We start from the raw sequence: 26,589 nt of genomic DNA, 5'->3' as shown, positions 1-26,589 counted from the left end.
CCTAGAATCCAGTGGCACTGCTGAGGGATGAGATAAAGCAAAGAGACTTGGATTGCAGAGGGGTTAGGAAAGGTTTCCCAGAGAAGGGGGCATGTGACCTGGGCATCAGAGGATGAGTCAGAATTTGCCAGGAGAGAAAAGGGAGAAGCCTTTCCCAGAAGAGAGGACATCACCAAAAGGTGGCCAGGAGGAAAAGCCCACTGTGCAAATTCCTTCAGATTTGTAACCAAACAGTGTTTGTCAAGTTCATGTCCATCCCTTCCCCCCCCCCTCCCCCCCCCCCCATCAGCCAGGTGTCACAGAAAGGGCTTGAATGTCAAGCTCTGGAGTTTGGATCTTATGCTGAAGGGGCTAGGGAGCCTTGTGAGTTCTGAGCAAGGCATGGCAGGATGGAGCTTATCATCTAATGAGGTTAATCTGAAGATGTTATCAGGGTGGGTGGGTCAGAGAGACCAGGGAGGGATGAGGAAGCCTGAATTAGGGCCCAGGGTGTAGGGGCAGGGCAGGACATTATACACACCCCCCGCCCAGACACCGTGCTTTGGGGGTGGTGGAGATGAGTCAGGCTTCACCATGCAGGACCAGAGACCTGTCAATACACAGTGGAAATGCGAAGGGTCATCTGAGAGGGACAGATTAAAGGATCTGGGCCTTCCAGGGCGAGGGATTGTGATGTTCCTGTATGCTTAGTGTGTGCCCTGGAGCAGACTGGGGGTTGCTGGGACTGTCAGACTGAGAGGTATAAGCCAAGGGCTTGGGGAAGAGCAGCAGCGTTGGCGGGGAAAGGCTATGGGGTGGTTAGGCGGTCATCTCCCATTTTGGGGCTCCGAGGCTCAGAATGGTGAAAGAGCACCTCAGAATGGTGAAAGGCTATGGGCACCATGGGGCATAGTGCCTGGGCTAGATTCAAAGCCTGGACTCTATCCTGCAGAACACATACCTCTATTGGAGGATGGATTGAGGCAGGGAATGAGGAGATGAGTTAGGAGGCTACTGCACTAGTCCAGGCAAGAAGTAAAGAGGAGCTGATCTTGGGTGCTGCTGGAGCTCAGGGAGACATAGGGGAAATGCTAAGTTGGCAGTGAGGACTAATGGATAAAATTCCTGGTAGAATCAGCAAGTTCTGGAGTGTGTGTCTGTTTCCCCCCTCGGTACGAAATAGCCCAAGAATAGACTCATGACTGCCCAGCCCTCATCTTTTTTACACCTTGTCCCATTCCCTGCCAGGGCTAAAATGGTCTCCATTTTCCAGGTGAAAAAACTGAGGAGCCTGGCAGGGACTCACCCAAGGTCACCTGGTGATTCAGAAGCAGAGAACCTCGGCCTCATGCTTTTAATGCAGGCTCTTCTGAGGGAGGTTACGGCTGCTGTGTGCTGCTGCATTTGGTGTGGGGCAGCTGTCTCTTGGGTCAGAGCCAGCACCGACAGGCCGTCTCCTTGTCCAGAGCCTAGAGGAGTAATCCAACCTCCCCTGAGGAATGCTGGCAGTCTGCTACTTCCTCCCCCAGGGAGACCAAGCGCAGGTTCTTATCCCACCCTGCCAAGGCTGTGTCCCTCTCTCTTGTTCATCCTCCACTTTTCCAACCATGCCCTAGGGAAATCAGGCCTTGTCTTGTCTGCTTTTTGTGGCCTGTGATGAGGTCAGGTGAGCTCCAAGCCTCTAAAACCCTTTTGCATGAATGCACCCAAGATATTGAGTGGGTTTAGTTGGTGACCATGGTGACAGCTGACCTCAGACTGCCTGTGTGGGAGTGGGGGCAGGTAGGCAGGGCTTGCTTGGAGTGGCCAGGCCACGGACTGCACAGAGGCTGCGTGGCTGGCCTCAGAGATCACAGACCTCACAGAATGGCGCTATTGATGAGCTTCCAGGTGCAAACCATCTTATGTGGTAGGTTTCAGGTAGAATGATAAGAAATTGCCAACATCTGACCCTTTGCTTTCATGTGGTTCAACCTGATATCATTTATCCCCATTTTGCAGAAAAGAGGCTTATGATGTGATTTGCTCAAGGACACATAATGAGTTGCAAGACTAAAATAATATTTGCCTAAGGTCACACTAGAATGTAGGACTCCTCATTCGTAATCTGTTTTTCTTTCCATTTCCAGAACCTTCCGTAGTCCCAGAACTCCATTTCTGCCTGCCCCCAGGTTCTCTTCCTCCACACATGATATCAATATCTCATCGATTAGGGCTTCTTTTGGCTGCCTGAGTAACAGGATTTCTTGGCATCCTTGGTTGAGAGCATATTAAGTCCACTGGCCTGGAGGGCAGGGGTTGGGTTTTGCAGGGACGGTCTATAAGGGAGGTTGGTCACAAGCACTGCCTAGGAAAGAAAGGACCAGGGATGAAGGGAGATCAGTTTTAAGAGGTCTTTTGAGATTATGCCTTGCACTGGCACTCTTGACCAACGTGTTTGCCGCCACCCCCAGACTTTTAGGGACGAGAAATTCCTAAGGGCATGGACTTTGCTTCTAAAGTGAAGGGGACTGATACTTTCTGAGCACTTTCCTGTGCCCAGCACCATGCTGAGGACTTTATATTTGCTTTAACAACAACCCTGCAGGGTGGAACCAGGCTCAGAGAGCAGAAGTAACAGTGATGGTAAGAAGACTTCATTTGTGGTTGAATCTTATTTGGAGTAAAGAGTTCAACACATTATTCCAGGAGGCTTGGAGTGGGCCCTAGGCATATGAATTTGTACTAAGTACCCAGGTGACTCTGAGGCAGCCAAGCCAGTATTTGGGGACCACTGATCTGTACTCTGGCTTCACCCACAGTAATCTCGGAGATGCCAGCCACTGAGAAATAAGCCCTAGTGCTTGCCCTGAGGAGCTCACAGCCTTGTGAGAGAGACAGAGACTTAAACAAATGGGCCCATTGCTTGGTAACACGTGCCATAATGGAAGCTTGGTCTCAGCCAAGAGCCAGAACAGAGAAGGGAGCATCTCCATAGGGCCTGGCACAGAGTCGGGGGCCCACAAGATCTGTGGTTCTGAATAAAAGTTTCTGGCTCCTCATTTAGTGAATGTCTGGCTTGTCTTCACACCAACTCCAGCTCTCAATAGTTTTTACTGAGCCAATAAGTTTAAACATCTGGACGCTGAACCTTGTATCAGGTCCTGCCTAGAGTGGGATTATACAAAGAAGCAAAGAAATGGCTGTCTTCTAGAAGCTGAAAGTTGGATGTTAGGAGCACAAGCTTTACCTTTGTGAACGAGCATGAGAAGCAGGAGAAAAGTGGGTCAGCTTGGGAGAAAGGCTTCCAGGAAACTGCCCAAAGGGAGGAGAAAGGGAAGGCTATTGTGGCTCAGAGGAATAAGGTAGCAGTAACTCACCGTAGTTTGCATTTGTTTCTTCAACAAATGCCTACTACGGATCAGGCACTGGGCTAGGTGAGTGAACAAAACTGACATGGTTCCTGCTGTCAGGAGCCTATATAGTATAGTGGAGTAGGCTGACTTCATCCAAGTGATCATGGTAAGTGCTATAAAGGACAGGGTGCCCTGAAATTGTTAACAGGGGTGTTTGACCCAGACAAAGAGGTTGGGGAGGGCTTCCTTGAGGAAGTGAATTTGAACCGGAAGTCTGCAGGGTGAGTCAAGGAGGGAGGAGCATATGCAAAGGGCCCAGTGGCAGGGAGAACACAGTGAATCAAGAGTGAGGGGCTGGTGGGGGATCAGGCTGGGTGGGGGGCAGGCAGGGCCTTGAGCGTGCAAGTCTGTGGAGCCAGGGCCACACAGACATGAAATGTTCTGCTTTATTGGAGGGAATTATGTGACCCCAGCTATAATGGAGGAAGAGGCTACAGGTGGCTGTAGGAATGGAGGGTGAGGGATGAATTCACGCCTGGAGGTCCAGGGATATTCTAACTGAAGACAGGGTGTTTGAGGTAAGCTCTGAAGGAAAATAGGAGTTTGGCTGGCTGTGTGAATGTGTGGTGGTGGTGGAGGTCCTGGGAGATAGGATGTTTCAGGCAAAAGGCACAGCATACACAAAAACGTGGAGTCTTCGAAAGGTGTAGATCACTTGGGAAATGGCAAGAACTGGATTTGGGGCAGAATAAAGTGTGCGGGGATCTCCCTGTTAGTTCTTCCTTGGGACCCTAAGCCCTCCCTCCCCGGAGGTGTGATTTTGTGTGTGTGTGTGTGTGTGTGTGTGTGTGTGACCCCTCCCTTCCCCCCCCAGGATGGGACTTGGCCAAGGTTCTGGACAACAGCTTCTATATCCAGCTGCTACTTGCCCCAAGAGCGGATGAGGTCACCAGGGATGCCTGGGGAGAGGAGGGCAGAAGAGTGGGGAAAGGGGTGGAAGGTTCAGATAATTGCCTTTATGAGATTAAAAGGGCTCATCAGCAATAACGACAACTCCCTGGGGCTCATTACATGCCTGGCATTGTGTTTTACTTCATTGCATACCTCCCAGTGAGGCAGGTATCCTCGCCCCATTTCACAAATGAGAAAACCGAGGCCCAGAGAGGTGGTTGCTCGCCCCAAGTCTTAGTTCCAGGGGCTCGCTTGGGGAACTGGACCTGCTGGACAGAGTGTGACCCTGCTCCCTGTTCCCTGCAGCGCGGCATCATGGACAAGATCCTGGAGGCGGTGGTGACATCCTCGTACCCCGCGAGTGTGAAGCAGGGCCTGGTGCGGCGCGTGCTGGAGGCGGCGCGGCAGCCGCTGGAGCGGGAGCAGTGCCTGGCGCTGCTGGCGCTGGGCGCGCGCCTCTACGTGGGCGGCGCGGAGGAGCTGCCGCGCCGCGTGGGCTGCCAGCTGCTACACGTGGCCGGTCGCCACCACCCGGAAGTCTTCTCCGAGTTCTTCAGCGCGCGCCGCGTGCTTCGCCTGCTGCAGGGTGGCGCCGGCCCGCCGGGCCCCCGTGCTCTCGCCTGCGTACAGCTCGGTCTGCAGCTGTTACCCGAGGGGCCCGCGGCCGACGAGGTGTTTGCCCTGCTCCGGCGGGAGGTGCTGCGCACGGTGTGTGAGCGCCCGGGGCCCGCGGTCTGCGCGCAAGTCGCCCGGTTACTGGCGAGGCATCCGCGCTGCGTCCCCGACGGCCCGCACCGCCTGCTTTTCTGCCAGCAGCTGGTGCGCTGCCTGGGTCGCTTCCGTTGTCCGGCCGAGGGCGAGGAGGGCGCCGTGGAGTTCCTGGAGCAGGCCCAGCAGGTGAGCGGGCTCCTGGCGCAGCTGTGGCGCGCTCAGCCCGCTGCCATCCTGCCCTGCCTGAAGGAGCTGTTTGCCGTCATCTCTTGCACAGGTGTGTGTGCGCGGGGGCTGGCGTGGGGGCTCGTGTGCTCCATGAGCCCAACGTGCGCCGGGCAGGTGGCTGTAGGTGCGGGTTCCCGTGCTTGGTGTGCCCTGTGGCAGGTGTGTGTAAGGGGCTAATGCGCAGGTGGGGGAATGCAATGTTCCTTACTTTAATTAGGGCTATCCTGGGGTCCTGCTGTGGGTCTTATCCTGTGGTGCGTGATGGGCACACTCAGGAGCAGACTGCTGGGTGAGGTGAAGGAGGGACCCAGATCATGCTGGCCAGAAGCAGGACTAGGGTCTGAGTGAGACAACAGGAAAGGGGTGGTGTCGTCATGCCCTTTGGGTCAGGTGGGTTTTGTAGAAGGGTGACTTTCGATTCAGATTTTGAGAGATGGGCAGCAGCAGGGGCAAAGTGTACCAGGCAGGCAGAGGTGAAGCTCCGGACTCACGATGAAGCCTGAACATCTCAACTCTGAAATGTAAACGCTTGGTCCTCCATTGGCAATTGTGGTACTCGGACTACAGTATAAACGAGTGAAATAGGATCTGTGCCTTCCCTGATTATAGGGCTGTTCAGTTGAGAGGAAAGGAATGCACCTGATGGGACAAAGAGAGCCAAGGTCAGGTGTATAAGCTCTTATCCAGTTGGACAACAGATTTTGATAACTAAATGTTCTTTCTCATCTCTAGTCCTTTGTGTGGTTCCACCTGGAATGTCCTCCCTCAAGTCACACAGCCCTTCTATCTGTTCTTGCCAGCCCTAATGTTACCCTTTCTTACAGATTTTGCCTATATAGGTACAATTGGTGGTGGTGAGGGGGTGGTCAGTGCTTTCTCTGTGCCCAGTACAGGGCACGTGAAGGTTTGTTGAGTGAATAAGCTAAGGTGGGATTGGAGGCTGTGATGCTGTAGGAGTTAAGGGGGTGGCCCCTCTGTGCTCTTTTCAGAAGCCTAGCCTAGTTCCTTGGCAGCATGAAGGCATGGGGTATTGGGGGAGGTGAGGCATCTACCTATCTTGCTAAGCTCATCCCAGTTCCCCTATTCCAGAGGAAGAGCCTCCGTCTAGCGCCCTGGCCAGCGTGGTCCAGCACCTCCCATTGGAGCTAATGGATGGTGTCGTCCGGAACCTCAGCAATGATGACAGTGTGACAGACTCTCAGATGCTGACGGCCATCAGCAGGTGGGCTGAAGGCTGGGTGGGGATCAGGTCTCTCTCCTGATATACTGGGTGTGGTTGCTGGGCTAGATTTAGTGTCAGGAGGTCCAGGCCCTCATGCTTTTTCATTCATCCATACTTTTTTGAGTCCTGCTCCGTGCCCGGCCTAGGACTGGATGTGGGAGACACAGAGAGCCTTTCCCTAGCAGTGCTCTCAGGTTGGTTGCCAACTCTGTGATCCCGGACAAGTCAGTGAACTCTTTGAGCCTCCGTTTCCCCCTCTGTAATAGCAAAGGTGGTGTCAGAAGTTGTTAGGCTTCCATGGGGTCATACTAGAAGCTGCAAGTATATTATGAAGTGCATTCTGAGTTTGGCAGGTATGATAAATGGAGTTTGGATGCTTTTCAGCTCATTGCTTTTGCATATCTCCTCACCTCATTTGAATGTCATCGAACCTGTGATCTAGCCCCACCTGCTGGTCCAGTGATCCTAGAATATACTGCCTACCCTCCTCCCTGCAGGCCTTTGGCCCTGTAGATCCCACTCACCTGGCATGCTTCCCCTGCCATGCTTTCTATACCTGTGTGCAGATCTACTATCTCCAGTGGGCCTTCCTGAATTTCTTGTCTTTAGTGGGGAAGAGTGTGGGCTCCAGAAGTAAGTTGTCCTGGCTCTACTGCTTCTAGCCTGTGTGACTTTGGGCAAGTTACTACACCTCTGTAGGTCTCAGCTTCATTTATAAAATGTTGTGTAATTGAACCCATCTTATGGGGTCGTTGCAAGGATTAAATAACATGTGTAAAGTGCTTAGAGCAGTGGTGATAATTACCATCATAATTACTATGACCTTATTCTTTTGTTGTTCGACCTCTTTATAGTATAGTCTACTGAGTCCAAAAGTAATGATACAGTGACATTTTCCTGAGTGCCTTCTATGTGGCAGCTTCATGCTGTGTGCATACAAGCATTATCTTGTGGGGGTCAGATGGGTTAATACATGTAAGGCAGATGGAGTAGTGCTTGGTGCAGAATTAATACCATGAGAGTTAGCTATTGTTACCTCTTTTAATCCATACCACAGTCCTGTGAGGTAGGTATTGTCCCCATTTTACAGAGGAGGAAACTGAGGCTAGAGAAAGTGACGTGGTCTAGGTCACAGGCAAGGGTCTGCTGGAGCCAAAGCTTCCAACCTGGGGGCAGTGCTCCTGTGGTTGGGCCCCATGGTCCAGACAGAGACAGTTGAAAGCCCTAGTCTGCCACTGCAGCCTCGTGTGTGGCGGGGGAGTGAGGTTTGGGCTGTTGAGAGGGCCTGTCCCACCTCCTGCTGCACTGGGAGCCCCAGTCTCTGCCAGATGCCTGTGCTGGGCTCATTTGCAGTTCTCAGAGGTGTCTTGTCCATCCCATGGACTCCAGGGCTGCTCTGTGTAGGTGTGGATAAGTTTGGGGTCTCAGGACATCATGGCTAGTGCCTGGGCTGCCCCCACCCAGGCTTTTGGGCCTCCCTGGTCCTTGTGTCATTGTCACTCCCCTCACCAGGATGATCGACTGGGTGTCGTGGCCCCTGGGGAAGAACATTGACAAGTGGATCATTGCACTGTTGAAGGGCTTGGCCGCTGTTAAGAAGTTCAGCATCTTGATTGAGGTTTCGCTTGCCAAAATTGAGAAGGTTGGTGGCCCCTGTCCTAGCCCTGGCTTACAGCTTTTCCCACTCTCTCTTGCCAGGGGCAGTGTGGGTCTGGGAGGCAGAGCACTGGGGCTCTCACCCAAGCTTGCTGTGACCCGGGATAATTCACTGCCCCTCTGTGGGCCTCAGGTTTCCCACATTGATTTTTCTGCTCATTCAAGAATATGTGTCTGTCACTTTGGGTCTGTCTATCCATCCATCCCTCCCATCAGATATCTGTGTTACTACCCATCTGTCCATTGACTAGATCTGTGGCATGTCTGTGTTCTTGGTCTTGCATGGGTCTGCTGCTTTACCTCTGGTGTCTCTGATCACCTCTCAGGCCTGTGGCTACACTTGGCCTCTGTGGCCCAGGTGTGGGGGACTCCTCACCAGGGACTCTCTTCCAGGTTTTCTCCAAGCTTCTGTACCCCATTGTCCGGGGAGCTGCCTTGTCTGTCCTCAAGTACATGCTCCTGACCTTCCAGCACTCCCATGAAGCCTTCCACCTGGTAAGGGCCCTGCGTGCTGGCCTGAGGATGGGCGGCCCTTCATCCCCCACTGGTTTGGGTGGAGAGCAGACATGCTGTCTGTGTTGGGGTTGGGGGTTTGAAGCCCAAGACCTTAAAATCCAGGATATTAGGACTGGAGGAGACTTGAGACTCCATTTTGCGGGAGTTTTTTAGGAGACTAAGGCCAGAGAATTTGCATGGCCTCCCAACAGGCCCGTAGTAGAGTGACAGCCCTAGAATGAAGTCAGCTACTGTTCTTTGGGTGCCTGCTGTGTGCTAGGCACAGTGCTAAATGCAGGACACATATTAACTGTCAGCCCTAAAGGAGAGTCTGTCCTTTTTTCCGTTTTTCAGCTGAGGAAACTGCAATTTAGGGAGGCTAAATCACTTGTCCCAGACACACAGCTGGTGAGCAGTACAGGGAAGATTTCTAGCAAAGTTGGTCTGACTTCTGACCCATTGTCTTTCTTATACCTTGCTGCTGACCAGCACCCGGGCGGCATGGCCTCCAGCTCAGGGCCCTTTCTGCTATCTTTGGGGCTGTCCCTTGGGAAGGACAGGTTGTAGTCCTTGGCAGGGTGGGGGGGGGGTGGGTACCTTCCTGCCTTTCTTCCCTAGATCTGCAGATGGGTCCCTAGATACTCATGGCTCCTGGTCAGGGCATAAATGTCATGCTTTATGATTTGCTGCAGTGGAAAAGCACAGAACCAGGGATTGGAGTAGTTGGGATTGAGTCCCATCTCTGCCATTTGCCAGATGTGGTGACTTTGGGCCAGGTGTTTACCTCTGAGGGCTTGGAACAGGGTAAGCCCCTAGGATGGTGGGAGAGTGTTAGATGAGACGATATTTGTCAAAAGCCTGCCACAAGTTCCTTTCCAGGGACTGGACAGATACTTGTTTATTTGCATCCTTCTCCTGAGCTCCCTGCTCCCAGTTCCTGTGGGCTGACTCTGTCCATCCCTGGGACATTATGGTAGAGCACCCCCATGGTTTGAAAGTTAGCACTCTGTAGCAGAGGAAAGAAACAGGCTTTGGATTCAGACAGACACATCATGTGTTACTTCTCCCATAACACATAGGGGAAGTTCTTGGTAAATTATGTAATCTCTCCAACCTCAATTTCTTCATCTATAAGATGGGAGTAATAATTGCCAAATAAAGTCATTGTGAGGGTGAAGTGCTTGACCTGTAAGTGTTTGGTGAAAGAATGATGGTGGAGAGAAGAGTAGTCCTGGTCACTCAGGCTAGGCTCTCCTAGAAGGCCAGTTGGCTGAAGCTTATCAGCTGGGCTTGGGTTCAGGCCTCCTCTCAAGTGTGGGGAAGGAATTATTTATCCCATTTGACAAATGAAGAGACTGAGGCAGGATATCCAAGGTCATGTGTATTGTGAAAAGAGTCACTTGCCTGCATAGCATGGAGTCCCATGTAGATAAGGGGGATAGTGGCAGGTGGAAGACCTCCCTGCCTCAAGGAGCTCTGGGTATTTTCAGCACTGACCACCAACCCATGGCTCAGGTGAGTGGTAAATGTACTGAGCCTAATCCTCCTCTCCTCTCACAGCTCCTCCCTCACATCCCCCCCATGGTGGCCTCTCTGGTCAAGGAGGACTCCAACTCGGGGACCAGCTGCCTGGAGCAGCTGGCGGAGCTGGTCCATTGCATGGTCTTCCGGTTTCCAGGCTTCCCAGATCTGTATGAGCCTGTCATGGAGGCCATTAAGGTGAGTGACAGTCTCCCACTGCTCCCTTGCCCTACTCCAAAAAAGGTGCTGGTTTGGGGCCTTGCTCAATGCCATAATACCCTAATACAGGTTAGTGACAGCCCCCCATCATTTGGTCTCTGCCTGTCTCCCATCACCTCCCCTGGCCCACCTGTGCTTCAGGCACACTGAACCACCTGCCATTTCCCCAGATGGGTCACCTCTCTTGATTTTCCAAGCCTTTGCATATGTCATTCTTCTAACTATAAACTGTTCTCTTGATCTGCTTGGATAGCTCCTGTTTCCATTGAATCTTCTCCACTAAGGCTCTGCTCAAGTGTTACTTCCCTCAGAAAGCTTTTCCTGACAACTCTCGATAACCCCCTCTCCACTGCAGGCTGGGTCAGGACTTCTTTGAGCTTCTACAGCTCCCACATCCCTTTGTCACGTGCTGTCACTGTCTATCTGTGTGTCTGTCTCCCCCAGCTGTAGCACTCCAGAGCAGGGATTGTTTACCTGTGTTCACATGGCTTTACTGATGCTCTGCTTTGTGCAAGACCCAGCTTGGGAACTGGGGACACGGGCTCGAGGCAGAACAAGTCTCCTCCACTGAGGAGCTTGCAGCCTAGCGGGGTGACAGGCCTGCCCAGAAGTCACTCTGATCTAAGTGTCTTAGGAAACACCTGTGAGGAACCAGAGACAGGAAGGATCATCCCCAGTTGGAGGGGGAAGCTACCGGGAAGAAGGGGATTCTGACCTGGGCTTGCTAGGTTGCTAGGACAATAACATTTGTAGGTGTAGTGCAACATTTGACAGTGTTTTCCATATATTTTGTTTGTTAATGCCCACAAGAAACAAGCAGGTACTATTGTTACCTGAATGTCATAGATGAGGGAAATGAGACTTGGAGAGGCTTGGTGACTTGTGCAAAGTCATGCAGGTAGTGAGAGACCTAAGCAGGGTGCTTGGTTGCTGAGCCCTTTCCCATTGCCTGATACAGAGGACAGGTCCAAGTGTGGGTGAAAGATGTCTAGGTAGGTGGTGGCCCTTATTATAGACCCTCTGATCTGACTTTCGTTTCCGTAGTCACAGCAGATAGATAACCTGAAAAGCGTCCCACTATAGAACACCTAGAAATGCTTGTTAAAATATAACAAACGTCTTTTTAAGTACATAGCTGAGCTTGCAAGAAAGTAATGGGGAATCCCCAGGGGCCAAAAAGGAAGCGAGAACTGGAATCCAGAAAGGTAAGTGAGAGATGATGCTCTTTTTGCCCTGGGGTGGGGAGGGAATGAGGGAGGGTGAAACCTTAGTCACTAAGCAGCTTGAGCTTGTAGGGACAGGGGGTGAGGCTTAGGGCCTGCTCCCACTAGGGCATTAGCACTAAGAAGCCCATATATTCTAGGACCCAAGAAAGGCTTTATTGTTGGCAAATGAGCGACCTAGAAAAAATACATGCATGTCAAGTAGATGTTGAGGAAACTTTTCTGGCTTTGTCTGCGCTCAGGATTGAGAAAAATGAATTTTGTTATCATTGGCCTGCTCTCTTATGGGTTTAGGGTTTGAGTTCTCACTGTTTTTGTGGTTGTGGGACTCCACAAAGGCACTAAGTAAGCTTAGGCACTAACATTAAAAATGGTTATGAACTTGTAATACCCAAGAGTTGGCTCATAGAAACAGAAATAAAAATGCTTTCAAGTCACAAAGATAAACTACTGCTAAAGATGAGTTTATAATCCAAAAATGACAAAACACACAAGGGAACAATCCACCATGAGTGAGAGAGAGTAGATGCAATCAACTAAACCTCTGGCATTTACTTGGGTCTTGGCAGTTTTTCCAGCCTGAGAATTTGAGAGAGCCTGCCTACAATACAAGTGGGTACCTTGCTAGATCACAAGCTGCCTGTCACTGGAGGTGGATGAGCAGAGGAGACAGGGCTTTGACTTGGGGGAAGTGACTATTACTGTTTCCTATTAGCCTGTGAGCTTCTGGAGGGCAGGGACCATGTTTTGACCTCTGTGTCCTGCAAATATGTGAGTGAATTAGCATATGGAGAATGCTCTCCTGGAGGTGTGAACGAAGAGGAGGGAGCATGGCCCTGCACTGGGCCCTGAGGGAAACCCACACTGAGTGAGACCCAGGCTTTTCACACTAGGGGCTGTGGTCTGATCCAGGGGACAGTGAGTCTGTAAATACCTTTACCACTAGGTGCAGGCAGCTAGGCTTTATAAGTATAGAGAACATGTGTACCCCACTTGAGAAGATCTGGGAAAGTCTTGTAGAGAGGGGATATAGGAGTTAAGCTTTGAGGGATGGGGACTGGCAGGATGAAGCCCTCCTTTCCAGAGGCATCAGAGGGAAAGTTGTGGGAGGGGAATGCGCAGTTTGTCAACAGAGTGGAAGGGACATCAGAAAGATCAGACTGGAGGTCCTGAAACCAGACTAATTCTGTTCAATCTAGCAGATAGGGGCTTCCCAAACATTTCCTCCGAATACTTGAGCCCAGAAAGGGGAGTTACCCAAGCAGCCTGACATAAGCTCAGTGTTTCTCTAAAATCTCATTTTATCTCAGAGATTCAAATATGGATTTCATAATGATGAACATTTGTTTTAATGTAAACATTTTTATTCCTTGAATATTAGAGAATATAGCTCCAAGGGAGGTGTGCTGTATTTGCCCTGTGGCTTTGAACACCTTTTGATATAAACTAGTTTGAGAGGCAAGAGAGCAATGTATCCATAGAATTTTAAAAAAATTTTTTTCTAAGATTTATTTACTTATGGAGAGAGAGAGAGAGAGAGAGAGAGAGAGAGAGAGAGAATGAATCCTAGGCAGTCTCTGGGCAGAGCCTGTCTTGAGGCTTGAACTCATGAGCTGTGAGATCATGGCCTGAGCTGAAACCCAGAATCAGATGCTTAACTGACTAAGCCACCCGGGCACCCTTCTCCATAGGATTTTATGGGTTTTTTTATACAATTTTTTTTTTTTTTTTTTTTAGTTTTTAGTTTTGAGAGAGAGAGCATGAGCAGGGGAGGGGCAGACAGAGAGAGACACACACAGAATCCAAAGCAGGCTTCAAGCTCTTAGCTGTCAGTGCAGAGCCCAGTGTGGGGCTTGAGCTCATGAGCTGTGAGATCATGACCTGAGCCAAAGTCGGACGCTTAACCAACTGAGCCACTCAGGCACCTTGGATTTTATTGTTTATAAAGTTCTTTTACATCTCTTCCATGAGCACATTCTTCTTTGTATAAAGGCTCCTCTATAAATAAGTTCTGGAAGGTTCTCTTAGGCAGTTTTTCTGGGAGCTGTGGTACTTGCTAAGGGAGCCATTGTATATAAATTTCCAGTAACATTAGGAGCTTGAAACTTCATGGTTTTATGTTCCTAAGAGTACCAAGTTACCTTCTTTGGGAAAAATGACATTTGATGTTTTTTTTTTTTTTTCTGTAGTGTGGATAGTTTTGCATCTTTGTGTGTGTGTGTACTTGTCTACATGCGTGAAGTTCTCTTTTTTTTCTTATTGCCTTTTTGTCCCTATTCATGTTTTGTGTGGAGTAGGAATTGGATAGGGAATAATAGGAAGAAAAAAGAAGGGACTAAGAAGATAACGAGCTTGCATCTTTTTATCTTGGCTTGGAAGTTCTTACTTTTTTTTTTTTTTTCTTTCTTTTATCATTTGTGGGAGTTGACTGATCTGGTAAATGTTCTTGGGAAATGAGCAAATAGAAGCGTTAAACCACTGCTTGAACCGGACCTTTTGCAGTGGTCAGACGATGTGCACTGGGGAGACTAGGGCTTTCAATGCTCAGCTGGTTTGAAACTCTGGAGGCTCGGACAAATCTGGGGACTGTGCTTAGGATCTGGAAATAATAGGGCTTTGAGGAACGTCATGTAAATCTGTTAAGTAACTCTCTATTATGCCTAGGTGTTTTCCTTTAAAATAGATTGTCATTAGAACCCGTGTTGGGTAATGTTCTTTTAGGTGCACGTTTTAATGTGAGGAGAATGAGTAAGAAAGCATGCTAATCCCTGAGCCCTTGACCAGGAACCCATACCTCAGGCCCCCATGACCCTCTACCGTCCTGTGACCAGGGATCCATACCTCAGGCCCCCAGGACCCTCCACCATCCTGTCTGTGACCAGGGATCCATACCTTAGGCCCCCAAGACCCTCCACCATCCTGTCTGTGGGATCTTGCTTGGAGGCGGTGACTAATTAAACCTGATGGCAAACCTAAAAGTAGAAGAAGTGGGACCATCATTGTGTGCATACTCACAGGCACAGTGAGAGTATGGCATGCCAAATTGATATGCCTCACTTGATGCATATGAGGACATTGAGTCTGAGAGGCTCACTGACCATGGCCAGGCAGCTAGTTAAGACAAGAGTCAGGAGTAGGACTGAGATCTTGACTCTGTTGAATCTGTTGACTGGTGAGCCTGTGTGGTCATTGCTTAGAGTCTGCTGTACCCTGGGCTCCTCTAAGAACATGTGGATTATTTGCTTACTGCTTGTATGTCCCTGGAAAATTCTTTTCTCTGAATCTTAGTTTTTTCATCTATAAGATGGGAATTTTATACCTTCCTAATAAGACAGTTGTGACATGAAAAGGTCATATAGAAGTCCCACGTGTCAGAATGAGAATCTAGAGTAAGTCTGGAAGCAGAAAGCTGTTAACACATATATCGAGAACATTTGTGGGGCAGTGTGCTTGGGTAGGGGTGGGTAGGCCATAGTCCAAGAAGACTTCCCAGAGGAAGTGATATTTTTAGAGCTGACCGTGGTCCCCACCATCCTGCTAACTTGTTCCCTCCTCAGGACCTCCATGTTCCCAATGAGGACCGCATCAAGCAGCTGCTGGGGCAAGATGCCTGGACCTCGCAGAAGAGTGAGCTGGCTGGTTTCTACCCCCGGCTCATGGCCAAGTCAGACACGGGCAAGATTGGTTTAATCAATTTGGGAAACACATGCTACGTGAACAGCATTCTTCAAGCCTTATTCATGGCTTCTGAGTAGGTGCTGCTTTCATATTTCCTCTCTGCCCCTGCCTCTCTCCTTTGGGCTCCCTGGTGAATGGGGGTGGGGATGGGGGTTTGGAGAGGATGGGTCTTGCTTTGCATTGCTGGCATAATTCCCTGCAGTCTGTAGGTCTTGATGGGGCAAGTGAGAGGTCCCAGAGGGCTCTAGGCCATTGCCAAGGCAGAAGGTCAACACTGGATGGGAGCTTGAGATGGGACTTCAGGGGCTGGAACAGGTTTTGCACAGGGTTGGTCAACATCACTGATTTTTTCCCCTGGGTGGATTGTGTCTTTCCGAATAGAACTTCCATTCATCCTGGTCTTAGACATCCCCTGCTCCCTCTACTAAAACAAAATCTTTTTTCTCAGTGGCTACCTATCCAACATAAGGTTTGCTTAAAAATCACTCAAAGTTTCAGCCACAGAAGTGGACATCTTTTCCCCCCAATTTGTGTGTGTGTGTGTGTGTGTGTGTGTGTGTGTGTGTGTGTGTGTTTAAAATGCACATAACATTTACTGTATTAACCATTGTAACTGTGCAGTTTAGTGGTAAATACATTCACATTGTTGTACAACTTTCCATCATCCATCCATGTAACTTTCATCTTGTAAATCTGAAACTCTATACTTTAATTAAACAATAACTTCTCATGTTCCCATTCTCCCTTCCCCCAGCCTCTGACAACCTTATTATACTGGCAACCCAAGTGTTTTTACATTTTGGCTATCGTGAATAATGCTGCTGTGAACATGGGTGTACAAATAACTTTTGAGATACTACTCTCAATTCTTCTGCATATATGTCTAGAAGTGAAATAGTTGGGTCCTAGGGTAGTTCTATTTTTAATTTTTTGAGGAACCTCTGTACTGTCTTCCACAGTGGCTGCACCGGTTTGCATTCCCAGTGGTGCATGAGGGTTTCAGTTTGTCCATATTCTCCCTGACATTTCTGTTTTTTGACAGTAGCCATCCCAGTGGGTGTGAGGTGGTATTCCGCTGTAGTTTTGATTTGCATTTTCCTAATGATCAGTGATGTTGAGCATATTTTCATGTGCTCATTGGCCATGTGCTCATTCTCTTCTCAGATACATTAATTGCAAATATTTCTCCTGTAATCTGGGTTGCCTTTTTGATCTGGATATTTTAAAAATTTTTGTTGAAGTTGTATTTATTATTGAGATATATTTGACATTCTATTAACTTCAAGTGTACAATATATCTGATATAGTATGTCTTATGAAATGATCACCACGATAAGTCTGGTTAACATCCATCACCACACACAATTAAAATTTTTCTTTTGTGTGATGAGGACTTTTAAGATGTACTCTATTAGCAACTTCCAAGTATAAAATACAGTATTATTAACTATAGTCACTGTGCTATACATTAAATCCCAGGACTTGTTATTATAACTGGAAGTATGTACCTTTTGACGACCTTCACCTATTTCACCCACTCCCCACCTCTGGCAACCACCAATCTGTTCTCTATATCTATTATTTTGTTTGATTCCATATATAAGTGACATCGCACAGTATTTGTGTTTTTCTGTCTGACTTCACTTTCCATAATGCCCTCTAGGTTCATCCAATTGTCATAAATTATAGAATTTCCTTCATTCTCATGGCTGAGTAATATTCATTACATGTATAAGGAATATATGTATTTTAGGATATTTAGGATATTAGGATATGTATTTAGGATATTAGGATATCAGATATGTGATTTGCAAATATTTTCTCTTATGCTGTAGGATGCCTTCTTATTTTGTTGATGGTTTCCTTTGATGTGCAGAAGCTTTTTAGTTCGGTGTAGCCCTGCTTGTTTATTTTGCTTTTGTCATCTTTATTTTTAGTGTCAGATCCAAAAAAAATCATCACCAAGATGATGTTAAGGAGCTTACAGATTTTATATATATATATATATATATATATATATATATATATATATGTATGTATGTGTGTGTGTATATATATATATATATATATATATGTGTGATATATTTTACTTTTAAGTTTGTTTATTTTGAAAGAGAGAACACTCAAGCAAGGGAGGGGCAGAGAGAATCCCAAGCAAGCTCTGCACTGTCAGTGAGGAGCCTGGACATGGGGCTCCAACTCATGAAACTGTGAGATCATGACCTGAGCTGAAATTAAGAGTCAGATGTGTAACTCAGGCACCCCAGACTATGTTTTCTTATAGAAGTAAGATGGTTTCAAGTCTCATGTGCAAATCTTAATCCATTTTGAGTTGATTTTTGTGTATGTTGTAAGATAAGGGTCCAGTTTCATCCTTTTGCATATGGCTGTCCAGTTATCCCAACATTATTTATTGAAGAGACTGTCCTTTCCCCATTGTATCTTCTTAGCTCCTTTTTTGTATATTGATTGGGCAAATAAGCATGGGTTTATTTTGGGGCACTGTCTTCTGTTCCATTGATCTATTTATCTTTTTATGCCAGTCCCATATTGTTTTGATTACCATAGTTTTGTAATGTAGTTTGAAATCCGGAATCTTGATGTCTTCAGCTTTTTCTTTTTTAAAATTGATTGGACTATTTGAAGTCTTTTGTGGGTCTATATCGATTTTAGGGTAGTTCTGTTTGGTGAAAAATGCCAGTAGAATTTTGATAAGGATTTCATTGAATTTTAAGTTGCTTTGGCTATTATGGACATTTTAACAGTATTATTTTTTCTAATCCATGAACACAGAATATCTTTCCATTTATTTGTGTCATCTCCAATTTCTTTCATCAGTGATCCTCATTCTGATATGTTGTTAGAAGTTCAGGGTAGTAGCCTAACATTCAATTTCTTTCATCAGTGATCCTTATTCTGATGTGTTGTCAGAAGGTCAGGTTAGTAGCCTAACACTACGTCCCAATGCCTGTCTCATTCCGTTTGCTTCATCTCATCACATAGGCATTTTATCATCTTACATCATTATAGAAATAAGGGTGAATACAGTACAATATTTAGAGAGATCATTCACATAACTTTTATTACAGTATGTGGTTATAATTTTATTGTTGCTAATGTCTTACAGTACCTAATTTATAAAATAAGCTTTATCATAGGTATATATATAGGAGAAAACAGTATATACAGGATTTGGTACTATCTGTAGTTTCAGGCATCCACTGGGAGTCTTGGAATGTATCTCCTACTGGTAAGTGGGGACTACTGTACAGGTCTTTTACCTCCTTGGTTAAATTTGATAGAATTGTAAATGTGGGTTGTTTTTAAATTTATTATTCTTACAGTTTGTTATTACTGTATTGAAATGCAGCAGACTTTTGCATATTGATTTTTTTATCCTGCAACTTTACTGAATTCATTTATTCTAAGGGTCTTTTTGGTGAGGAGTCTAGGGGTTTTTTAATATGTAATATCATATTGTCTACAAATAGAGACAGTTTTATTTCTTCATGTCCAATTATGATGCCTTTTCTTTTCCTTGCCTAATTATTAGCTAGGACTTCCAGTACCATGTTGAATAAAAGTGATGAGAGTGGACATCCTTATCTTGTTCGTGATCTTAGAGGAAAAGCTTTCAGGTTTTCATCATTGAGTATGTTGTTGGCTATGACCTTGTCATAGATGTTTTTTATTATGTTGAGTTAGGTTTCCTTTATACCAACTATTTTTGAGAGTTTTTTATTTTATTATTATTTTTTTAATGTTTATTCATTTTTGAGAGAGAGACAAGAGTGTGAGCAGGGAAGGGGCAGAGAGAGGGAGACACAGAATCCAAGCAGGCTCCAGGCTCTGAGCTGTCAACACAGAGCCTGATGTGGGGCTGGAACTCACGAACAGTGAGATCATGACCTGAGTCGAAGTTGGACGCTTAACTGACTGAGCCACCCAGGTGCTCCGAGAGTTTTTATTATTCATAAGTGGGTAAATTGAATTTTATCAAATGCTTTATGTGTCTATGAGACGATCATGATTTTTATCCGTTTTGTTATATGGTGTGCCGTATTGATTACTTTGTGGCTGTTGAACCATCTTTGCATTCCTCCTATATATCCAACTTGATCATGTTGTATGAACCATTATGTGTATTGTTGAATTTGGTTTGCTAATATTTTGCTGAGGGTTTTTACATCTATGTTCATCAGGGATATTGGCCTATAATTCTCCTGTGTTGTCTGATTTTGGTGTTAGGGTAATGCTGGCCTTATAAAATGAGTTTGGAAGTATTCCCTCTTCTGGTTGTTTTGTTTTGTTTTTTTGCGGGGGGAGTGTTTGAGAAGGCTTGGTGTTAATTCTTTGAATGTTTGGAACAATTCAGTGAAGCCATCTGGTCCTGGTCTTTTGTTTGTTGGAAGGTTTTTAATTACTGAATCCGTCTCTTTACTAGCAATCAGTCTGTTCAGATTTTCTACTTCTTTGTAATTCAGTCTTTACAGTTTATATGTTTCTAAGAATTTCTCCATTTCTTCCAGGTTGTCCAGTTTGTTCAAGTATAATTGTTCATAGTACGATCCTTCGTATTTCTGTGGTATCAGTTGTAATGTCTCTTTTATTTATTTAGTTTTATGTCCTCTCTCGTTTTTCCTTGGTGAGTGTAGCTAAAGGTTTGTCTATTTTGTTTATCTTTTCAAAAAAAACAGGTCTTAGTTTCACTGATCTTTGCTATTGTATTTTTAGTCTCTGTTTCATTTATTTTTGCTCTGGCCTTTATTTCCTTCATCTTATTTTGGGTCTTAGTTCTTTTTCTAGTTCCTTGAGGTGTAAAGTTCGTTCATTTGAGATCTTTCTTGTAACGTAAGTATTTATCACTATGAACTTCCTCTTAGAATTGCTTTTCCTGCATCCCATATTTAGTATGCTGTATTTTCATTTGTCTTAGGGTATTTTGTAACTTCTCTTTTTATTTCTTCTTTGACCCACTGGTTGGTCAGTAGCATGTTTTTTAGTGTCCACATATTTGTGAATTTTCTGTTTTTTTCTTGTAAGTCATTTCTAGTTTCATACCATTGTAGTCAGAAAAGATGCTTGATACGATTTTAGTCTTCTTAAGTTTATTGAGACTTGTGACCCAACATATGATCTGTCCTGGAGAATGTACCACATGAGCTTAAGTAGAATGTGTATTCTATTACTTTTGGCTGGAGTGTTCTGTAAATGTCTGTTCTACTCCTCTGTTCTAATATGTGAGCCCAACGTTTTCTTACTGATTTTTCTGTCTCAGTGATCTATGCATTAACAGAATTGGGGTATAAAAGTCCCCTGTTATTATTGTATTGTGTCCATTTCTCCCTTTAGGTCTGTTAATATTTGCTTATATATTTAGGTGCTCCTATGTTTGGTGCATAAATATTTACAGATTTTTTTTTTTTTAATTTTTTTTAACGTTTATTTATTTTTGAGACAGAGAGAGACAGAGCGTGAACAGGGGAGGGGCAGAGAGAGAGGGAGACAGAGAATCCGAAACAGGCTCCAGGCTCTGAGCTGTCAGCACAGAGCCCGACGCGGGGCTCAAACTCACAGACCGCGAGATCATGACCTGAGCCAAAGTCGGACACTTAACCGACCGAGCCACCCAGGCGCCCCCAGATGTTTTCTTGTTGGATTGACCTTTTCTGAATATATATTGGCCTTTGGTCTCTTTTTACGATCGTGTCTACAAGTCTATTTTAAGTATAGCTACCCAGCTTTCTTCTGGTTTCCATTTTCATGAAATACCTCTTTGTATCCCTTCAGTTTCAATCTGTGTACATTTGAAGTGAGAGTTTCTTGTAGGCAGCATATAGATGGCTTTTTTTTTTTAATCTATTCAGCCACCCTGTATCCTTTGATGGAAGAGTGTAGTCCATTTACATTTAAAGTAATTATCAGTAGGCACATACTTAATGCTATTTTGCTAATTATTTTCTGGCTGCTTTGTAATTCCTTTGTACCTTTCTTCTCTTGCCCTCTTCCTTTGTGATTTGATGATTTTCTGTAGTGGCATGCTTAGATTTCTTTCTCTTTTGTGTATCTACTGTACATTTTTGTTTTGTGGTTGCCATGCTAACATAAAATAACATATTTATAACAGTCTATTTCGAGTTGATGACTTAATTTTGAATGCATTCTAAAGCTCTAGTTGTTAATCCCCCACCATGTTTTATGTTTTTGATGTCACAATTTACTTCCTTTTATCTTGCATATCTCTTAACAAATTATTGTAGTTATAGTTCCTTTTACTACTTTTGTCTTTAACCTTCACACTAGCTTTGTAAGTGATGAACCTACCACCTTTGCAAAATTATATTATTCTGAATTTTAATATCTGTTTATCTTAGTGAGATTTATACTTTCATATACTTTCCTGTTGCTAATTAGTACCTTTCAGCTTAAAGCAGTCCCTTTAACATTTCTTGTTAAGCTGCTATAGTGGTGATGAACTCCTTCAGCTTTTGCCTGTATGGAAAACTCTCCTTCAATTCTGAAGGACAGCTCTGCTGGGTAGAGTATTCTTGGTAGGAGGGTTTTTGTTTCTTTAACCTGTGGCACTCCTTTCTAGTCGGCAAAATTTTCGCTGAAAATATGCTGATATTCTTATGAGGGTTCCCTTGTCTGTAACAAGTTGTTTTATTCTAGCTGCCCTTTTTTTTTTTTTTTTTTTTTTTTAATGTTTATTTATTTTTGAGAGAGAGAGAGAGACAGCGTGCGTGAGCAGGGGAGGGAGACACAGAATCTGAAGCAGGCTCCAGGCTCCGAGCTGTCAGCATAGAGCCTGATGTGGGGCTTGAACTCATGAGCCATGAGATCATGACCTGAGCTGAGGTCAGACACTTAACCGACTGAGCCACCCAGGCATCCCACTGGTCTCCATTTTTCTGAGGTTTTATCTTGTTCTTTCATTTGGAATACAGTTCTCTGTTTCTTCGTCATCCTTGACTCTCTGTGTTGGTTTCTGTGCATTAGATAAAACAGCCATCCCTCCCAGTCTTGAAGGAGTGGCCTTGTGTAGATGAACCTTTTTGTTCACCCTTGCCCTTGCTTTTTTGGCTGTCTCTCAAACCATTGTGATTGTCCAAACAGCCTACTTTGTTCTTGGTGGCTCTCAGTAGTTCAGACTGTGCCAAGACCTGTCAATGTCCTAAAAGGGAGGATCTCAGGCCCTCTTGATGCAGGGCTTATTAGAAGCCAGACCCTCAGGTAGCAGCTTTTAAAGTATGCAAATAAACCTCTTTCAGGGGCGGACTGGGAGATGGGCATTTCTATCTGTGAAGATAACCTAATAGTCCTCTTTCACGGAAAGATTGTGCATTTCTGTCTGCTGCCTCTCTGCTGTTCCCTGATATGGTAGTTCAACTGTTTTCTGTTTGTTACAGCCCTGTGTGATCTACACGTGTAAGCTTCTCTGGCCATGAGAGTCAGACATTCAAGGGGTGCTCCCTGGGTGGCACCTGCAAAAACCAGGGCACCAGATATATGCATAAGCTCCTTTCTGGCAATGCAACCTGGAGTGAGGCAGAGAGAGAGAGTGCAGAGATGACATCTGTTATCCTCTGCAGTCTTTGGAAAATATTTTGTTAGGCCCTAGATGTGTGTTAAATTAGAAGCCTGCTTGCAGGCTGAACTTCTAGGATAGACAAATGGACCTTTTTCCCAGAAAGACTGAGCTTGATTCCCTCAGCTGCCTCTGCTGGCTCCTGGCGGGTTAGCCATGCTTGGTCCATGCAAGCCGTTTAAGCACGGTTTCTCAGTTTGTTGTAGCATTGTTGGTTTTGTGGACATTAGCCCTGTTGATTTTCAAAGGTAGATACTTTGGGGACCATCCTTCAGGTGCAGGTCTTAAAAGTTAGAGTGGCAGATCTAGGGTTCAAACGCTTCCCTCCTCAGGAAGAAGCTGGTGGTTGTGATTTCCCTCCTGATTGTGGGTCACCATGCTGGGGATGGGGTTTCTGTTGAAATTGTCTCCACCTCTCCTACCCATTTCAATGTTGTTTTTTTCTGTTTCACGTGATATGTAGGAGTTGCTTAGTTTTTAGATTTATTGCAAAGGGAATTGTTCCATATGTAGCTGTATATTTAGTGTGTCTGTGAGAGGAGTTGAGTTCAGGATCCTTTCATCTTGACGTGAAGCCCTGAATGGTGTCGTTATGCACAAATTTTACATTTTCGTGAAGTCAATTTGTTTAATTTTGTTGTTGCCTGTGACTTTGGTGTCCTATCTTAGATCATTGCCAAATCCAATGTGAAGCTTTTGTTCTATGTTTTCTTCCAAGAGTTTTGTTGTAAATTTAGGTCCTTGATCCATTCTGAGTTGATTTTTATACATGGTGTTAGATAAGGGGCCAACTTCATTCTTTTGTTTATGGACATTTAGTTTTCCCAGTACCATTTCTTGAAAAGACTATTCTTTCCTCCATTGAATGATCTTGACCCTTTGTTAAAGATCATTTGACCTGTTTTTCATTCCATTGGTCTCTATGTTTGTCTTTATGCCAGTATCACAGTGTTTTGATCACTGTAGCTTTGTGTAGTAGGTTTTAACATCAGGAAGTGTGAATTCTCCAGTCTGTTAATCTTTTTCAAGATTGTTTTTCATGATTTCTGATCCCATGGGATTCCAATATGAATTTTGGAATGTGGTTTTTTTTTTTTTTTTCGGTTGCTGCAAAATCATTGGATTTTCATAGGGATTGCATTGAATGTGTAGATCACTTTGGGAAATATTCACGTTTTTATAATATTAACTCTTAGCCCATGAACATGGAATGTGTTTCCATTTATTTGTGTCTCCACTTCTTTCAGCAAAGTTGTGAAGTTTCCATTGTGCAGTCTTTTACCTCTTTGGTTAATCTTAAGCATTTTACTCTTTTTGATACTATTGTAATTGGAATTGTTTTTATAATTTCCTTTTTGAATTGTTCGTTGTTGGGGTATAAAAATGCAGCTGGTTTTGGTGTGTTAACTTTGTATCCTGCTACTTTGCTGAATTATTAGTTCTAACAGCTTTTACTGTGGTCGTTAGGATTTTCTACATACAAGATTATATCATCTGCAGACAGATAATTTTACTTACGTTTACTTTTTTTTGCGTGGTTGCTCTGGCTAGACCTTCTAGTCCTGTGTTGAATAGAAGAGGTGAAAGTAGACATTGTTGCATTGTTCCTTATCTTGAGGAAAAGCTTTTAGTCTTTCACCATTGAGTGTTAATGTTTGCTCTGGGTTTTTAGTATATGGCTTTTATTACGTGGGGGTAATTTCCTTCTATTGTGTAAAGTATTTTTTGTCATAAAAGTATGTTGCATTTTGTCAAATGCTTCCTCTGTATCAGTTGAGGTGATCATGTGGTTCTCTCCTTTATTCTGGTGACGTATGTATATTACAGTGATTAATTTTTTTTTGTATGTTGAACCATCCTTGCTTTCCAGGAATAAATGCTATGTGGTTATAGTGCAGAATGCTTTTAATGTGCTGCTGAATTCTGTTTGCTAGTATTTTGCTGAGGATGTTTGCATAAGGGTATTAGTCTGTAGTTTTCTTTTAATGTCTCTGGCTGGCTTTGGTATCAGGGTTATGCTGACCTCCTAGAATAAATAGGAAGTGTTCTTTGCTTTTTAGTTTTTCAGAAAAGTTTGGGAAAGTTTGGTATGCTTCTTTAAGATTGGTAGAATTTTCTCCAAAGCCATGAGCTCCAGGACTTTTTCCTTGGGAGATTTTTGATTACTGTTCAATCTCCTTACTAGTTTTGGTCTGTTCAGACTACTATCCATATTACTCTCTTATTATCCTTTTTATTTCTATTGAATTGGTGCTAATGCCCCCATGTTACTTGCTGATTTTAGTAATTTGAGTCTTTTTTTCCTTAGTCCACTTAGCTAAACGTTTGTCAATTTTTTGGCTCTTTTTGAAGAACCACCTTTTGGCTTTATTGATTTTTTTTTTTTTCTCCCCTATTTTTCTGTTTTCTATTTTATTCATCTCTGCTCTAATCTTTCTGGCTTTGGGTTTAGTTCTTTTTCTAGTTCTTTAAGTTGTGAATCCAGGTTGTTGATGTAAAAAATCTTTTTAATTTTTAATTTGTAAAAAATCTTTTTTTTAAGCTTATGCATTTATTTGTGTGATTTTTAATGCTTACTTTTTATTTACTTTGAGAGCGAGAGAAAGGTACAAGTGGGGAAGGGCAGAGAGGGAGAGAGAATCCCAAGCAGACTCTGTGTTGTCAGCGCAGAGCCCAGTGCGGGGCTTGATTCCACCACCTGGGAGATCATGACCTAAGCCGAAATCAAGAGTTGGACACTTAACTGCCTGAGCCACCCAGGAGCCCCTAAAATTTATTTATTTTGAGAGAGTGAACAAGAACACACGTAGGGGAGGGGCAGAGAGAGGGAGAGAGAATCCCAAGCAGTCTCCATTCTGTCAGCACAGAGCCTCGTGTGGAGATTGAACTCATGAACCGTGAGATCATGACCTGAGCCTAGATCAAGAGTCAGACACTTAACTGGCTGAGCCACCCAGGTGCCCCTGAAATCTTTCTTGTTTTTTTTTTTTTAATGTTTGTTTATTTTTGTGACACAGAGCATGAACGGGGGAGGGGCAGAGAGGGAGGGAGACACAGAATGCGAAGCAGGCTCCAGGCTCTGAGCTGTTGGCACAGAGCCTGACACAGGGCTCAAACTCACAGACTGTGAGATCATGACCTGAGCCAAAGTCGGATGCTCAACAGACTGAGCCACCCAGGCGCCCCTCTTGTTTTTTAATAGCATTTATAACTATGTTCCCCCCTTAATCACTACTTTTGCTGTATCCCATAAATTTTGGTATGTTGTGTTTTTGTTAGCATTTGTATCTAAGTAGTTTCTAATTTTCCTTGTGAGGTCTTCTTTGATCTTTGGTTGTTAAAAAGTGTATTGTTTAATTTCCACAATCTTGTGAATTTTCTAGTTCTATTTATGTTATTGAATTTGGTTTATCCACGTGTGGTCAGAGAAGATACTTTGATATTTATCTTTTAAAATTTACTGAGAACTCATTTGTGGCCTAATTTTATAGTCTTTCTGGAAAAGACCTCAGTGCACTTGAGAATGTGTAATCTGCTGGTGTTGGGTTGAGTGTTCTGTATACATCTGTTAGACCTGGGTGGTTATTCTGTTAAGTCCTCTGTTGCCTTATCTTCTTTCTGGTTGTTCTGTCTGTGATTGTGGGTGGGGTACTGAGGCCTCCAGCTGTTAGGGTAGAAATGTCGATTTCTCCCTTGAATTCTCTCAGTGTTTGCTTCATTTATTTTGATGGTCTGTCATTTGGTGCATAAATGTTTGTAATTACTATCTTTTTGCTGTATTGA

General features: G+C 44.8%; 1 protein-coding gene across 3 annotated transcripts in view; it reads left to right on the top strand.

The window, feature by feature from the left end:
• Positions 1 to 26,589, top strand: part of USP35 (ubiquitin specific peptidase 35) — a 55,814-nt gene that overhangs the window by 1,757 nt on the left and 27,468 nt on the right. Inside the window, exons 1-8 of one of the 3 annotated variants that reach the window (XM_058687641.1) lie at positions 1,875 to 2,604; positions 3,770 to 3,892; positions 4,572 to 5,253; positions 6,294 to 6,426; positions 7,939 to 8,068; positions 8,476 to 8,577; positions 10,138 to 10,296; positions 15,098 to 15,291. In XM_058687641.1, coding sequence (XP_058543624.1) covers positions 4,581 to 5,253; positions 6,294 to 6,426; positions 7,939 to 8,068; positions 8,476 to 8,577; positions 10,138 to 10,296; positions 15,098 to 15,291 — 1,391 coding nt within the window. In that variant the 5' untranslated portion in view covers positions 1,875 to 2,604; positions 3,770 to 3,892; positions 4,572 to 4,580. Of the gene's footprint in view, positions 1 to 1,874; positions 2,605 to 3,769; positions 3,893 to 4,571; positions 5,254 to 6,293; positions 6,427 to 7,938; positions 8,069 to 8,475; positions 8,578 to 10,137; positions 10,297 to 15,097; positions 15,292 to 26,589 lie in introns of those variants that run through there. The other 2 variants (XM_058687643.1, XM_058687642.1) reach the window with 2 other exon arrangements.

This window comes from Neofelis nebulosa, chromosome 10 (genome assembly GCF_028018385.1).
Source record: "Neofelis nebulosa isolate mNeoNeb1 chromosome 10, mNeoNeb1.pri, whole genome shotgun sequence".
NCBI lineage: Eukaryota > Metazoa > Chordata > Mammalia > Carnivora > Felidae > Neofelis > Neofelis nebulosa.
This window is presented reverse-complemented; position numbering and strand designations above follow the sequence as displayed.